The 17300-nt window shown below is 36.5% G+C and overlaps 3 protein-coding genes and 1 long non-coding RNA gene across 4 annotated transcripts; 3 read left to right on the top strand and 1 right to left on the bottom strand.

Annotated features, from left to right (window-relative positions):
• Positions 1-900: 900 nt before the first annotated feature.
• On the top strand, positions 901-2723 carry LOC113319486 (CRIB domain-containing protein RIC5-like). Its single transcript, XM_026567737.1, has 5 exons — positions 901-1328; positions 1462-1566; positions 1660-1769; positions 2012-2105; positions 2232-2723. Exons 2-5 carry the CDS (start codon positions 1509-1511, stop codon positions 2546-2548), a joined length of 579 nt encoding a protein of 192 aa, XP_026423522.1. The 5' UTR covers positions 901-1328; positions 1462-1508; the 3' UTR covers positions 2549-2723.
• LOC113315546 (piriformospora indica-insensitive protein 2-like) lies at positions 2686-6273 on the bottom strand. The gene is made up of 2 exons (XM_026563813.1): positions 4931-6273; positions 2686-2738 (listed from the first exon to the last, which is right to left on the bottom strand). Exons 1-2 carry the CDS (start codon positions 6228-6230, stop codon positions 2686-2688), a joined length of 1353 nt encoding a protein of 450 aa, XP_026419598.1. The 5' UTR covers positions 6231-6273.
• A 301-nt stretch (positions 6274-6574) lies between these two features.
• On the top strand, positions 6575-9671 carry LOC113319614. Its single transcript, XR_003345684.1, has 5 exons — positions 6575-7053; positions 7200-7280; positions 7486-7561; positions 7720-7767; positions 8702-9671. It is a non-coding gene; the product is annotated as an uncharacterized LOC113319614 (long non-coding RNA).
• Positions 9672-9795: 124 nt separating this feature from the next.
• LOC113317798 lies at positions 9796-11232 on the top strand. The gene is made up of 2 exons (XM_026565928.1): positions 9796-10144; positions 10250-11232. The coding sequence occupies exons 1-2, from the start codon at positions 9905-9907 to the stop codon at positions 10571-10573; spliced, it is 564 nt and encodes a 187-aa protein (XP_026421713.1). The 5' UTR covers positions 9796-9904; the 3' UTR covers positions 10574-11232.
• Positions 11233-17300: the final 6068 nt, after the last annotated feature.

The raw sequence follows: 17300 nt of genomic DNA, 5'->3' as shown, positions 1-17300 counted from the left end.
GACTATCGAATATAGAGTAGCCCCAAAATGAGATTTTGCAAAAATCCTCTTTTTTTTGAATTTTGGTCGAGCCGATAATCGGTAGGAAAGGAAGAGTTATCATGACTTCCGATTATACAGTGACTCTTTGCCGAAGTCTTACAATAATCGGTAGTCAATAAAGTTATATTGACTACCGAATATAGAGTAGCTCCAAAATGAGATTTTGCAAATACTCACTATCTTTTGAATTTTGATTATCCTATAATCGGGAGGGGCTACGCCCCTCCGGACCTCCCAGACCCCCTGTATAGCATACCGGCGTTGTATTCATAACACGTCCATGCCGCCACCGGGCTTTTTCAACTGCATTGGTCGAGCCTATAATCGGTAGTAAATGAAAGTATCTTAGTATAATCGGTAGTCAGGATAGTTCATATAACTACCGAATATAAAGTTGTCCCAAAACGAGATTTTGCAAAATCCTCTATTTTTCTAATTTGGTTAAGCTTATAATCGGTAGTCAAAATAGTTCATATAACTACCGAATATATAATTGCCCAAAAAATGAAATTTTGTAAAAATCCTACTGATTACGAACTAACCTGCCGATTATGAAGGGACATAAAAATATTTTCAATCTATTTTGTCTTTTGTGTCGCCCCTAATTCTGTTTGGGTCGCCCCTAAAAATGCCAGGCTCAAATTGGGGCTCATCATTTTTGTCTTGTCAAAGACTCAAAAGACTCCTAAAATCCTTCATTTTAGATTTATAGTTACAAATTTCTTGTAAACTATTGGTGGTGGAGAAATCTTTCAAAATGTTAAGGTTAGTAAAGAATCTGTTCTTTTTTTGGTGTCAAAGGGTCATTACATAATACGAGAACTTAAACATTTGAAGCTTTTAAAATTACGGAATTGAGGTTATTATACATAAAATCTGAATTTGCTGTTATTTTTGGTTCCACATTTTTAGAATTTCCAGTAAAAGTTTAGAAACTCTAAACCAAAATTTAAGGACAGGTATTGGTTCTAAATGACAACAAACTTTGAGTTGTGGTGGTTTGGTTAATTTGAATTACCCGGAAAAACATTTCTTTAAACTCAATTTGGTACATTTCTTTTTTTCTTCTTCTCTTCTTCCTCTTCCTTCTCCTCTCTTTAGTTTGTCAAACAAATTACATTAGATATAGAAAACAGAAATATATATTTAGATGAAATTGTTGTAGAGACATGAGAGAATGTATTATGAACTAAATTACATAGACGGTGTCGGAAAACATATCGTTGTTCCTTCGACATTGGACGTATCAATTGCGTCCTGTGATTTGGTCACATTTGCTTTCATAGGTATGGATTTTCATTCACTTCAATAATTCATTTCTTATGTTTTGGGCAGTCAAAATTTGCCAAGAGAACCGCGTTAGTTAATCATTCATAGATTAGATAATTACCATCTGAAGTTTATTTCTTTTTTGTTTAGATCATCCTATCGTCGAGTTACAACAGTGAATGCTTTCCGACTTTTAAATGACCACGAAGATGAAAGGCCTGTTGAAGGGCCTGCGGTACATTTCACAAATTTTCGGTCAGTATATCGACGATTTCTCAGTTATTGAAAGCCAAGCATATTTGAGTTTCAAAGTGATCTGAAATAATTCCTTATTTCATTTGTCAACAGAAAAAGAAGATGAAGAAGAGGAGGAAGAAATGCAAATCGGTTTCCCCACAGACGTAAAACATGTGGCACATATAGGATGGGACGGTCCTGCTGTTTCTTCTCCCAGCTGGGTAAGCACTGATTCTTGTCATTGCCAATGGGATTGCCGTCCAACATGGTGATGGACCAATCTAAATGGCTCTTACCTAAAGCAATGCTAGCCGTTAAATACTTCCGAAACACCACGTGGTAATCGAGCATTGGTTGGTCGATCTACGTGGACGAATCCTCGGATCATTCCATTGTTCTCAATTTATATACTAGTATGGATAAGTTAACATATTTTGCTTTCTTTTAAATGCTCGTTGTTTAGATGAATGAGTTTAAGGGGACACCTGAACCTGCCTCAAATCCGTTAAATCCAGTTAAGCAAAAGGAACGATCTGCTTCAAAATCACCTTCTCAAGGTTTGATCTTATTGCCGTATTTATGTTTCATTTTCGATAATGCTACTTCCACATATTCAATTTTTTTTCTTTTATGTAGAGTTGTATGATCACATGAAGTTGTGCTTTTTTCCATGCTGTATGTAGATTATAGTACTTCTGGTGACTCTTCGGCTCGAAACGGCCCTGACCTTCCAAAACCATCAAGACGTCGAAACTCAAAAAGCGATGCGTCCTCGTTCGATTCCTCTACGCAAGAAGGTAGTGTACCGAAGCAATCATCGAGGCGTCAAAAATCAAACAGTGGTGATTCATCAGCCTCTTCACAAGACCCAACAACAATCCCTAAACAAACTAAAAAGAAGAAATCGAAAGGTTCATCCGGCGATGGATCAACAAAAATGAGGTCTAAAGATTCAGATATTAACACTAATGAAACTTATCCTCCTATAGGATTTGAATAATAATAATAATAATAGTTCTTGAGGGTGTCCAAAAACAAAAATTTGTGAATTGTGTGAATTTTAAACAGATATTTCAGTTTTCAAACAATCTTTAAATGCACTTCCCTGTTTTATTGCATTTTCTAAATGTTAAAGGCCTAATTTCTTACATGAATCTGATATTGGTTATGATGAACTTCTATTGAACTTCCTTTAACAAGAAAAAAAACCAAACCAGTATTAAAAGTTTAGATCAAAAAACCCTATACATAAACTAACCTTTTCTTTGTTTTTTTTTCACTATCTAAAGTCTAAACACAAAAAGAAAAAACAAACTCCATTTCTAGTAGTAGAAAACAAAGTAAACTAAGAAGACAAAAACATGAGAATATGGTGAAAGTAAAGAAGACCCAGATAAGAGAACAGCATTACGATTAGGAACAAGGTTCGAAAAACGGGTCACGGCCCAGGTCACAGGTACTAGGCGTGACCGTTATAACGTGTTTTGACGGGTGTGAGCACGTTTTGGGTCAAAAACGCGTTATATAGGAATAAAACGCGTTTTTTTGACGTTTTTTTTAAAATAACGGGTGTGATAACGGTTAAATAAGAAAAATAAATAATTTTTGATCTGAATTTCCTATGTAACGGTAATTACAGCTGTGAAAACGGTTACAACGGGTCTAAATAACGTTGTTACTACGTTTTTTCATTTTTTTTGGTTTAATTTATTTATTTGATTTTTTATTTATTTGTTTATGGGTTTTTAACATACAAATTTATGGATATCTAGTAAAATTCAAAACCCTAAGTCTATGACTTATAACAATGCATTGTAGTTATCGTCTACCGACAATATTTATACACGCATACTATCACTATCCACTTGATATGTTCAAGTTGTCACTCGAATAGTTCAATGCATTCCCCAATATTTCAATAATGCATATTCGGATTTAAAAGCAGTCAAAACTTTGTTGTCAAATAATACTCCTAGGCTCTTAGCTACTTGCTACAAGACTAACCAACAAGGAATGCAACAGGAAGAGAGTCAGAGACTAGCTAGAGAAAAAGAGAGTGAGAGAGGGAAGTCAGGGATTCGATTTATCTTTTTCTTTTGCATTTGGAGGTGTGTACATTATATGCTACATGTGGTCTGTACTTTAGAGTTCAGACTCAAAAGTTAAAGAAATAAAACAAAAACAAAAAAAGTAAAAAGAGTAGTTGGTTTCATGATCAAAGACATATCCAGACAAACACATCGTCTGGATCCGAGAGGAATTGGAGTGTGTTTGAAAGAATTCACACCAAACTACGCAACCGTTTAGTTTCGTCAAGAATAAACGATTTGGTATATGTTCAGTACAATTTAAGATTGGAGCAGCAAAGAGTTCAAGGTAAAGCAAAGCGACATAACATCGATGTCCACGATGTTCATAGCCTGCTGACAGATGAAAATATGCTTGATTGGATAGCATGGGATGATGAAACACCAGTTTTACCTCAGGAAGAACATTGGTTAAATGAATTGGAAGAGGAAGCAGCTAATAATCCAGAGCCTCTCCCTCCACCATACGAATGACATGATCCAGAAGTTGAAATCTCATATCAAAGGTTGCCAGTGAGTAACTTTGTTTATGACTTTGGTAACCTAACATTTGGAGACAATACACAAGGTCATGAAAATGAAAATCCCATATACAATTCTCATTACACTGAAGATCGTCCAGAAGAAGATACCCGAGGAATTAATGAAGAGTATAATTCCAATATTAATATCAATAATGAAGTAGATAATCGTAATGATAATGAGGAAGAAGACTATGGTTATGAAGATGACGATACTGTTAACTACGACAGCCAAATGCATTACGCGAACCAATATGAGGCGGAGGAAGAGGAGGAGGAATCAACTGAGAATCGTCGAGAAAACAGAAAATACTTGAATAAGTCGAAAAAAAATGCCGGTACAAGTTGGTTTGTCTAAGTTTAAAATTTCAAGCACTACTGTCACTAGGTTACTTATTGTAAGTTTATAAAATTTGAAGTGTTTAATGATTATTTATGAAATTTTAGTTGTAAGTTTGAAATTAAAAATTGTATAAGAATTTCTCCAACTCAAATTTTTTTTCCTTAAAAACGGGTTTAACCGGTATGAAAACGGAAAATACGGTGTAAAAAATGTGTGTTAAAATGTTATTTAGAAGAAAAAAACTGAAATATTAATTTTAGAAAAACGGTAATCACAGGTGTGAAAACAGTTATAACGGGTCTAAATAACGCCATTTTTTCCTATTTATCGGTGTTATTTAGGTAAGCGTGTTGGTGAGCCTCACGGGCACGGTATATGGGCGTGAGCGTTATAACGGACGTTTTTTCGGAAAAAACGGCCGTTTTTCAAACCTTGATTAGGAACATCCGGTTTGTTGCATAACTTGATAAACCCTGAACCCTTGTTGCTTTTAACATAGGAACTTCTCACCTCTTCTGAATCAACACACAGTCCATTATTCCCTCTTAACTTAATTCTTCCTTGAATTTTACCAGACAATTTAACTCTTCCACTTAACTTGTTATTCTCTAAATTCAATTCATGAATTGATTCCAAAAACTCAAACGCTTCAGGCACAGTACCTTCAAGGGTGTTATTATCAAGACTTAAAAAACTTATATTCTTCAAACATTTCCCCATTGAAGAAGGAATTTTACCAACTAAGCCTAATCCAGATAAACCCAACCCTAAGATACCATCCAAATTTTCCCAAATCTCTGGTATCTGTCCTCCTAGTTTGTTTCCATTCAAGTACAACTCCCTTAAACTCTTCATCTCTGATAAGAACAATGGAACCCCGCAATTACCAAACTGGTTCCAACTTAAATCCATAAATTCCAATTTCTGTAAACCCGCTAAACTTTCAGGAATTCTTCCATCAAACTGATTAAAACCAATATCAAGTTTAACCAGGCTCGTGATATTTCCGATTGATTCTGGTAAAACTCCTTGAAACCCATTATAACTAAGATCAACAACTTTAAGTTTCTTCAACTTTCCAACACTCCCTGGAACTTCACCAGTCAACTTGTTTCTTGAAATCGTAATCTGTTCAAGCTCAAGTAAGCCACTTATTTCATCTGGGATTTTCCCAGAAATTTGAGTTCCAGTTATGACCAATCTTCTCAAGCTTGTTAAAGTACTGAGTTCACCGTTTAGAGTACCAAACAGAGATGGGTTTTCAATGAATACCAGTTCTTGTAAAGTAGAAGTCAAATTTGAGAAATACCCAGGAATCGAAACCTCTTTATCAGTAAAACATTTGTAGAAGAAAAGCTTTTTGAGTTGAGAGAAATTAGTGAGTGAAGGAGAAAATGTTGAGTTGAAACTACAAGGAGGGTTTGAAGAGTATTCTGATACATACCCAAAACTTAGTTCTGTGATATGAACTGAACCATTGTCACCATCTTCATCAAAGAAATAGTCACAGACGAGACCATGAGGACCTGAGTTACAGAGATCATCAGGGAAGATAGATCGCCAGATAATATCAGAGTCAACCGATTCAAGAACTCGGTAAGCCGATTCTTGTTCATATGGACTTAGAAGAAGTAGTGTTTCGTCATCAGAGAGTGGGGTTTCAGAATAAGAGAAAGTGGTTATGAAAAGAAGAAGTAGGGTAAGATGAGGAATCATGGAGATGTAAGCCATTAGAAGAGGAAAGAGCCGGTGAAGAATGAAGAAGAAAAGAAAAGCAGAGAGAGTATGTTATTTAGTTCTAGTGTAGAGAGAATGAAAATGGAGTGGGGTAGTTTGCTTTTTAAATCAGAATCGAGAGTGAGAAATGATTGAGTTAATCACGAGAGTGCCATTGGGTTTTGTAGAATGACTAAGACGACCTTTCCATTGCTTGCAAAGAAAGCGCGAGTTAGTAATCATTCAATACGAGTGTGATTTCGCACCAATTAAGTTAGTTATTGCTCTTCCATTTTGTCAAAAGAATAAATAAATTCCAAACCCAATATTGAAAAGGAATCAACGATGATTATCAAAGTGGTATGTTTTCAAAAAATTTGTTTTTGATGATAACCTTTGGTTGGAGCTCCATGGTCTAGTTGAACACTTGCAAGAAATTTGGTTCATTTTGTTGTATAAGTGATGTTTGTGCTCAAATCTATCTTATAAAAACAAATGGTTTTGGCACCATGTAACGGTTCTGGATGGTTATTCTTAACTGATAACAGTTCATATTCTTTCCAAACTGCCTCTCGGTGCAAGAGATAAATCTCGGCGGAGAATTAACCCACCTCCAACGCCCCCATCCGACGTATGTGAGTAATTCAAAACGGCTTTGAGGCAAATATCAGGGTCTTTCAGCGGGAATCAATGAAAAACGCATCAACGGGAATCAATGTCTCCCTCATTGTCATTTATAGATCAAAAAGAAAACGCAACGAAGGAACTCAGTGTTGTTCCTTCAAATGTGAATCTAAATTATAAAACCACACACAGACAATCTCAATCCTAAAACCAGGTATGACTTTCTTTCTTTCTCATTTGGGTATCTGATTAGGTTTCTTATGTCACTTTGATTTGATTGCTACAATTTTTATTCTGAATATGGATTTAATTTGAAAAAAATTTATGCATTAATGGATAATTTTTGTCTTCAAATTTCAGGAGAGTCGGTTTTTGAAATTGTTAGGGTTTCTTTGTAGTCCATTATCTGGGCTTATGGAAGCTGCTCTTTCTAATGGGGGAGTAAGTATTTTTACTGTTTAATTTCTTTTATTTAGTAATCGGATGAGATTCAACCTAGGCATGAGAATACTGGAATCATCCTTCTTCGTGATATTGCAGTGTCCGTCTCTTGCATACCATCGATTCCATCATGTGTTGTGACTACTCTATTACCTTCCTTCTATAGCTAATTGTGATATCTGATTCTTTACCTTCCTTTCTATAGCTAATTCTCTCAGCCACAATGAAAGTTTTTTCGTCGTTGTAACTCGCTCTTCATTCATCTAACCATCTATGGCAAAGTAAGTCTAACAAATATGGAAAACAAATTACTTTCATAAACCCCCCCAAAAAATACGTGCGCAGTTTATTTTGTGCTTCCCAGATGTTGCACATTTTTTTTTTTTTGTGTGTGTGTTTTACCTTAAAATATGATCTGATTATGGTTTTGTTTTTGCAGATTTGTGTTGATGCTCGACATATTTGGAAACAAACCAACATCCATCAGGTATAAATTTATTTTGGTGATGTATTAGGTTAGGAAGTAAGCCACATTGATGAATTTTTTAACTACAATTTGATTTTTACAAATGATATCGATAGATTTCAAAAGAATATCTGACACCCAGTTGTTGATGTAAGATGTTGTACATATTTGTATCAGGTTAGGGCATTGTTTGTAAAGTATTGGAAGTTTAAGAACTAAACCAATCTCCAAGTTTATCCTTCTTTTGACTGTTATCTATTGTTTGACGTAGGATGGAGTATTTGTGAACTTCACATCTTTCTTGATCACACGTTCTGAGATTTTTGTTTTCATTATCATTTATTGTCTATTATCTTAGAAATGCAGCCTCTTCCGACGTTAGTAGGTTTGAGCCATTTTACTACAAAAGCACACTTCAATTTGGATTTTAGGTTGGACTGTAGCAGCATCCATCAGAGGATAGAATGGTTGCAAGCTACATAAGAAAAATCATTACATTACATGTCCAGCAGAACCTTGATTTTGAAAAAATCCATTTCCCTTTCTCTTACCACAAAATGGATGAGGACCAGGGTGAAACTCCACCTGTAGTGTTGATTCATGTCATGAGAACTCAGACTTAAACATCATTCCTGAGAAATCGCAATCACCTTATATATAGATATCACAATCACCTTATATATAGATACCAAAAATCTTATACAGTTTTACCCAAGGGATCATACTATGAACATCATGTAAACTTCGATAACCAAGAACATGAACGACATGTAAACTTCCTCACTTCTTCCTAAGTAAACCCTTCGAAAGCCTGCTATTTAAAGAAGACCAAATACCATTAGCATAACTTTTTATCCTATGACATAATAGTATAGTTAAACGGATTGGTAAATTTTGACAAGAATTCTTTTCATCTACATGAAATTTTGACTGAGCCTTATCTTTTTCTGATCAGTTTGCAGAACCAACTCCAAGGGGTCTTTGCAGTGAACAATTCGTATAAATAAATGTTTACTTCAGATGAACCAAGGGGTCTTTGCAGCGACTGAACAATTCATATAAATAAGTGTTTCATTCAGATTCTTGGTATTCCTACTATAATGTTAGGCTACATATGGGATGACTGCTCTCTTGGTCACACACACCAGCCTCATTTTAAAATACCTATCTACTTTTTCGGATCCAACAACAACAATTAAGACAGTCTGATGTTCATTGAATTGCAACCAGGCACGGTTCTATCACACTAGAAGTCATGATGCACAACAGAAATTAAGAATTCTCAACTAATATTACAACTCAGTGACATCTGTAACCCTATATGCAGTTAAAAATTAACCTCTGTGTACCAGTTACAGGTACATGTTTTTTAATGGGTGTCTATTATTACGGAAGAAAAACCAACTCGAAACACAATGAAGGATATGGTAAATCTCTTTGTCTAATCTTGTTGTCTATTTCTATAGCGTCGTTGGTGATTTTGCAGCTGCTACGTATCTGTTGCAATTTTTTTCTTCGCTCTCTCAGTCTCTGGCTATCTCTCATTTCTTTGGGACTGAGTCCTAAAAGAGTTACTGCTCGACAAAATAAAGGGGTGACGCAAAATACTTTTGTTAGTTTATGTTTGCTAGCGATATTGATCAAATGATGCTTAAAGTTTTAGAAATTGTATACTTTAAAATACCCTTCTGCGTAAGTATGTATTTGATTTCTTTATTCCCAAATAAGAGCTTTGTTGAGTTGTGTTATAACATTGTAGGATTCAATGCTTTTGTGAAGTTGTAAAGTTAAGCATAGAAAGATATAGGCATGTTAAAACGGATCATCACTTGAACATTTTTGAGGTCTAAATTTGTAATCTTATTTTTAAAGTTAAGTATTTCTTCTTATTTTTATATCCAAATTACATGATGATGGTGATCAAGAAATGCCTAATGTTGGAGGTGGTGATGATGGTGATGATGATGATGATGATGGTAATGGAGATAAAGATAAGGATATCGAAGATGAAATTGTTGAAGAGGCAGTGGAAGAAGAAGAAGAAGAAGAAGAAGATGATGGAGAAAAAACTCTAGCTATTGTTCAACAAACCGAAGCTTCAACTTCAACTGAAACCGGAAAGAAGAAGAGGGTGATCACTAAACCAGCTAATTCCCACATGCCTCCCCCTCACTTGATGGTTACACCGAAAAAGGGTGAGCTTCCAAAGGGTTCAACTTCAACTGAAACCGGAAAGAAGAAGAGGGTGATCACTAAACCAGCTAATTCCCACATGCCTCCCCCTCACTTGATGGTTACACCGAAAAAAGGTGAGCTTTCAAAGGGGACCCCAGGAGATAGTGGAAATGTTCTTTTTGGATACAAAGACTCATGGGCATGTACGATCCATAATATTATCGTAAGTAATCTCAATCCATCTTTGTTTTTTTATTCAAGTGTGTATCTATCTTAAATTTGCGTCAAGTGTTTGTATGTCTTTTCATTTTGTTTTTTTGGTATTTAGGATCATAAGCATGACGCCCGTCTCATGAGGCGCCAAGCTTCATGTTCAGTGACTAAGACTTGGAATCTTGAGGATGAATATGAGGAGGTGAAAGTGATTGTCAAGAACTCCGGGTTGTGGCCTGCGGTGGAGAGTTCGAATATTGAACATGATAGAGTTACCGTATTTGCATTCTGTGAGAGGTTCTACGGAGAGACTGATACAATGTTATTCCCATTCGGTGAGATGGCGATAACTCCCGATGATGCTCATCAAATTCTAGGCCTCGAGGTTCCACGTCCCAAAAAACTATTAACGTCGCTTACACTCCACCGCCAGCTCTAGAACATTGGGATGATAGACGTGGTCGTTACATCGATGTGAGTCTTTTGGATGAGGTGACCACCGGTAATGAAGCTAGTGAGAGATACATGGCGTGGTACTTGGGTTGGGCTCGTCCTACTCTGATTAGGGAAATGACTGCTGGAGAATTGGCTCGTAAGAGGAAGATGGCATCGAAAGACCCAGCAACAAGTCTTAAGTTCTTTTTAAGTATTTTAGAGTTGCTCTTACTATTTTAAGATTACATTATCGAATCATTCTATTAATTGTTTGTTGTTTAATTGAAAATAGAAGGAGCAGTTGAAGACCTTTGTGAAGGTGTTGTGTTGCGCGAAAGACCGAGGAGAGCCTTTGTCGATTGAAGAGCAAAGCAAGCACATTGACTATGCTTCCAATATTGACAATGAGGATGCCCATGAATTTTTCAAGCAAGCTGATGCTGAAGTAAAGAGGGAAGAAAAAGCCAGGAGGGAAGCACAAGCCAAGATGGATGCTGACAAAAAGAGGGCTCGTAGCGGTCGTGGTGGTGAAGGTAGTAGTAGTGGTAGTGTTCCTAAACGGGGTCGTGGTCGTGGTGGTGAATGAATGCTTTCCTTGTTTATTTCTTTATGTTGTGGTGGACAATGTTTACGTTAATGGTGTGGACAAATGTTTTTTTAAGGTTTATGGGACATGTTTTCGTATTTTGGACAAAAATGTTGGATTTCTAGTTATTGAATGAATGGTTTGTTTAGCTATGTAAAGTTTCAATGTTTATATCGGCATGCTTTTTTTAATATACAGTGCCGACCGCACCAGGGTCGGCATGGTTTTGAACTGTCAGACTGCCGGCCCTGACACCAGTAATTATTTGCATACCAGGGTCCCCAGGGTATTCAGATCACAACCTTGCCGGCTGTTACGCAGCCGGCAGGGTTTTACATTATCTACCATGCCGTCTATTTGTTGCAGAAAACACCTTCTCCTGATGTCTAAAATCATCATAAAGTTGGCATACTCAAAAATATGTTTCTTCCCGACCACATCATGGTCGGCACCCTAGTGACCAAATACCGTTCCGATGGTTTAACAAAAAATTGCATGTTCTCCTGATGCCTAATAGGCATAAAGGTCGGCATGGTAATAAATTTCCTACCTTGCCGGCCATATCAAAGCCGGCATGCTAATGACCAAATACAGTTCCGGGATACACAGAAGAAACTGATCTCCTGATGCCTAAAATCATCATAAGGTCCGCATGGTAACAAAATTCCGACCATGCCAAACTGGGGAAATAAAACAGTGCCAGCGGATTTAAATTTCAAATTTTTGCAAGTACAATTGCATTGATTGACTTGTACTTATACACTATAACGACCAAATTTGGGCACCATCCTATAAATACACTACTTGTCTCCACAAAACAACACACAACTATTTGCATATACTCTCCAAAGCTCATATCATCATACACTCCATCACTCACCCAATAGCTCTCTACATACATATAACAATGGCTTCATTTGATTCTAATGAAGATTTGGCAATCACCAAAGCTTGGTATGCGGAAAAACAACTTAGACGTCAATCCTCCGAAAGGGTGGATTCCACAACCTTTTGGGCTAGGGTACACAATAAATTTAGCCAAGAGTTTGGGAATCCTAATGCAAGAAGTGTTCAACAAGTCCATGAGAGGCACCTAGTCATCGAAAACGCGATACTTGTTTTTTTAGCTCTCCAACCTCGGATTTTTAACACTCGCCCCTTCACCTTGTCCATTGCATAATTTGAAAGTAATTTTGTGGTTTATTTTACGTGATCCATGTTGTTTTATCTTCCAATGAAACACCACTAACAAATGTAAGTTTGTTTTTGTGTTTTTGTATCACTAAGTCGTGAAAGCGCGCTACTTGGAGGAAAAGGGGGAAGCATTCGCATTCGATGCAAGCTATCACTTCTTGGCAGAAAGAATCCCGGAGGATAACCCGGACTACTTGGATGATGTATCGTCTTCGGAGGAGGAAGATTGATGACTTTAGAAGTTTTTGTATAGGTTTTGTGGGTAGACCTCTATGTAAACCCTCACGAGACTATAACTTGTCCACTAGGGTCGCCTAGGGGTTCAAAGGCTTGATGCACATGCTAAGTGCATTCGTTTTTCCGTCGACAAGGAGTTGTATTTTATGTTTCAATCAATGTAGTAACCAAAATTGCATGAATAAAGTGAATTGCATCTATTAGAATTCAGTGTTTTTTTTTTGGGATAACCAAAGTCGGCAAGGTTATAAGATTACTACAGTGTCGGCTAAATTCTAGCCGGCAAGGTAAGAAAGTTAATAAATGCCGACTAAAAAATGCCGGCAAGGTAATAAATCAAAACCATGCCGACTACCTACGCATTTATAACAGTCTCCTGTGTGTCAAAAAATATTATAGCCGGCATCTTCTTCATTCGTATACCCTGTCGGCCATACTAGGTCGAAACTTTCTTCATTCGTCGACCTTGCCGGCCTAGTATGGTCGGCATGATCTTCATTAGTCGACCTTGCTGACCTTTCAAACTTTCAGAACTGAAAGTGTGGATTTTTTTCTTTGATTTTAAGTATGATTTCATACAACAGATTTGCAATCACCTTTTAGAAGTGTTTCGGTTGTGTACTTCATTTTCGTTGTAAGAGATATTCTCAAAAAAAAAAAAATTCTCATCAAAAATCATCCCATAAAATTTCATAACTTCAATTCCTAAGTTTTAATCTATTCAATCAACCTAAACTCAATTAATTAACCTAATCAGAATTTTTAGTGTTAATTAAACAAGGGATATTAGCCATTTAGAAAAATAAGGTTAAGGGGTGGCTTGGTTTTACTTCATAATGACCACATTTTGTCTTATTGGGTATACCCAATTAATCTGGGTATAACCCAATCAAGCCAAGTTCTTAAATGTTTTTTTAGACTGGATTTTTTCATGATTATTTTTCTTAATAAATGCATGTAAAAGTACCGATAGGTAAATCTACGAGGGTACTCTAATGCACTTCCTCCTATATTTGACTTGAGCATTGTTAGGTGCATTACTATCATCTATCTAAATCCATATTTATCATTGTTGCTGACTAAAGTATCCACGTTGCCAATTTGATGAACACCCTTCTAAAGTAACTCATGAAAAAGTCACCCATAATTGCCTCATTCCCAATTATACCCCTGATTAAAACTTCTGAAAAGCAATAAGTACAGACACACCTAAAATAACTTTTTTTTAATAGATAAAACAGGTCTCACCCTGTGAGTTACATGCCTGAAAGTCTAGGATCATTCATATTACACATACTTTCCAAAAGAGGAGAAACTGCACTTTCATCCCAGTAGTTACAGATTTGTTGCCTTAAACTCATTTTTGCTAATCTAACCGGATAGAAGTTTTCCAAAAAAGGGATTATACTTATAGAGTTTACCCCTTTAATACATAGATTGTTTGTACCGTTGCCTGCGTGCAACCTTTGTGATAATTTTTTCTGTAATCAGCTTGTTTCTTATAGCTTCCATGACTTTCTCATTGTCACTCTCCAACTGAACTTCAGGATGGTTGAGTTGATGTAACCATTGGATCGTCGTAGAAGCTGCCTCCTCCTCTACATCTTTTCCTGATATTCCTGAGATGTAGTTGCACGTTGTTCCAAGATATCCTCCTGCATTATTTGATACTATTAGTGCCAGGACACCATTAAAGTTATCTATACTTAAAACAAAAGACAAAGAAACCTTTATTGTATCCCACTCTATTTTACTAGGTTTTGATCTTCTTACTGTTAGAAAAACTTCTTCTTGTTCCTTTACTCTTATCGACTTCCTAATTCTACTTATTAGGCTAGTTACGTTGTTCCATGTTCTCATATAATCTAGTTTTATTTTCCTAAACACTAAATCACATCTTGCTTTCCAAATCTCCCATAGCACACATGCCAATATTTCAGGCCATTGAAGTTTCCCCTCCTGATTTCTATATATGCTATCGAACCAGTTTGTTAACCAATAATGAACGTTATCATAATCATTTATCCACATGCTAGCATTCAGCCCTAAAACATTAAAAACAGAAATGGCAAAATCATAGTTCATAAAGAGATGAGTTAGAGTTTCTTCCTGCTTCCCACATATGGGGCATGTCTTGTTTATATAACTTAGAATCCTTCATATTTTCTCATTCAGAGGTAGAATGGAGTGGGCATACTTCCAAATAAAAGTCTTTATCTTAGGAGGTATGTTCATATCCAATATCCTTTTCCAAAACTTTCTTTGTACCATGTTTTCTGTGTGGCCTTTCCTAACCATCTTCCCATATAGTGACTTTGTTGTAAACTTTCCGTTCTTTTCCAGCTTCCATACTACTTCATCCTCCATATCCTCTTTGATATCAATCTTCATGACAATACTCACAATTCTGTCCTCTAGGTATTAATGTAGCTTGTTGATATTCCAAGTCCACTTCTCCACATTGCAATTCATTAGCTCATACAAATGAGTTATTCTTGGGATTTGATTACTTGGTTCTATTAACAGCTCCTCTTGACCTGGGTACAAATTGTCCATCCAAACTCTAATTGTAACCCCATTACCAACTACCCATTCCACATTTTCAGCTATTCTTTCCACCTCTCTGTTGAGGTTTTTCCAGACCCACGAAGCTTTTGGAGAGCAAACATTTGACCTGTCTAGGATATTTGTTTCTAGGTAATACTTATGCTTATAAATTTGCGCCCATAGTGAGTCAGGCTCCTTGAGCAACCTCCAGTTCACCTTTGCAAGCATAGCAGCATTAAACAAACGATTATTCACAAAACCCATTCCTCCCATACTCTTGGGCTTGCACACACCAGCAATCCACGCCTTGGGATAAACACATTTTTTTCCATTTTCATCTTCCCCCAAAAGAAATCTCTCTGCAGCTGATCTATCTTGTTAATTATATCAATTGGAACTTTAAAAGCAATTCATTTGATATAAAGCCACAATGTTAGAAGAAGCATGTATTAAACAGATTATACTAGCAATAGAGACTGTTTTGCATTTCCAATCCTTAAGCTTAGCTTCCACCCTCTCAGTAATTTTTTGAAATGATTTAACTTTAGAGACATGAGTAAACAAGGGAGACCCTAGATACTTATCATTGAGAGAGATCCTATTTACCCTTAGGATTCTAGTGACATTATCTATTGTGTTCTGATGGGTGTTCGGGCTAAAGAAAATGTCCGATTTTTCCAAATTTATAAGTTGTCCGGAGGCTTTGCTAAATTCATTTAAAAAATTCAAAATATTTTCAGCCTCAACAGACTTAGCATTGCTAAACACTAACAGGTCATCAACAAATAACAGATGGGATATTGGTGGGGCATTGCACCCCACCTTTATTCCATGTAAAAGGCTGGTATCTTCAGCATTAGAAATGGCTCTCGAGAGCACTTCCATGCGCAGAATAAAGAGATAGGGGGATAGAGGATCACCCTGTCTTAGCCCTCGAGTGGCAACAAATTGCTCACATGGCACACCATTTAACAAAACAGCTGCAGAGACAGTACTAATACATTGATGCACAAGATTACACCAAGTATTGCTAAAACCGAGTTTTTCCATAATTTTGTTTAAGAAACCCCATTCGACCCTGTCAAAAGCTTTTGACATGTCAATTTTGATCCCCATCAAGAAATCATTTCCACGTTGAGCTCTCATTGTATGAATTAGCTGATGAGCTATGAAAATATTGTCTGATATCTGTCTACCTTGGATAAAAGCTGCTTGGTATGGAGATATTATGTGAGGCAAAAACCATTTCATCCTATTTGCTAGAATTTTAGACATGACTTTGTAAATGGTATTACTTAAGCTGATTGGTCTATAATCACTAGCCGCTTGTGGGAAATCAATCTTAGGGATCAGAGATATGAAAGTAGCATTTATCTCTTTGAGAATGTACACACCCAAAATAACAAAAATACCCATTACCCCTTTGGTGATGGAAGTATACTTTAGTAGAACCAGTTTGTCAAAACGAGTTCTTTCTCATTTTCTGCATGCTGATGAAGTTCCAATTACAACTTGCGGAAACCAGAGACCAAAGAAAAAGTCTGTAACCCCAGCAGTAACAACCGAAGACACACTCAGAACCAACAAATTCTATTAAACATCGGACACCTTCAAAAAAACATCAGAGGTATCGAGGGTTCGGATGAAAAAGAGTTAGCTAACATCTGTTCGATATTTAATGCGTAGGCAGATACAGTACAGTGAAAAACGTTGATAGTGACGTGGAAGAGAGTAGAGTCGGATGCATAGAGCCGACAACTGTTCTGCCAAATGAGCACCCGCAGTTGTGTAGTAAAAAACAAAACCCAAAGGAAACAAATTCAGAGAAATTTAAAGTAAAAGACGAGACACAACAACAACTTAACTACCACTGCTGTGCTGTGAGCAGAAGCTAAGCTAATGTACTGACCCTAGTTAGCAATTCGGGATTCGGCAAACGTACGGAACGGCAAACGTACGAGTATTATACGGTTTTGTAAAATCCAGATTCGGTCCAAAATTCGGTCAACGGGACGTGATTCGTCAATAATTCGGAACGGCATACGTACGTGTATAATTCGATTTATAAATGTGAGTTCGGCTCTGAAAATTCGGTATCTATATATAACAAATAATTTGTATTTATAAGGTCATAGACCAATTTTTATGCATATGTGTGAGTTATTTA

This window comes from Papaver somniferum, chromosome 10 (assembly GCF_003573695.1).
Source record: "Papaver somniferum cultivar HN1 chromosome 10, ASM357369v1, whole genome shotgun sequence".
NCBI classification, from domain to species: Eukaryota; Viridiplantae; Streptophyta; class Magnoliopsida; order Ranunculales; family Papaveraceae; genus Papaver; species Papaver somniferum.
The sequence above is the reverse complement of the archived record's forward strand: the minus strand, read 5'-3'. Positions and strand labels throughout refer to the sequence as shown.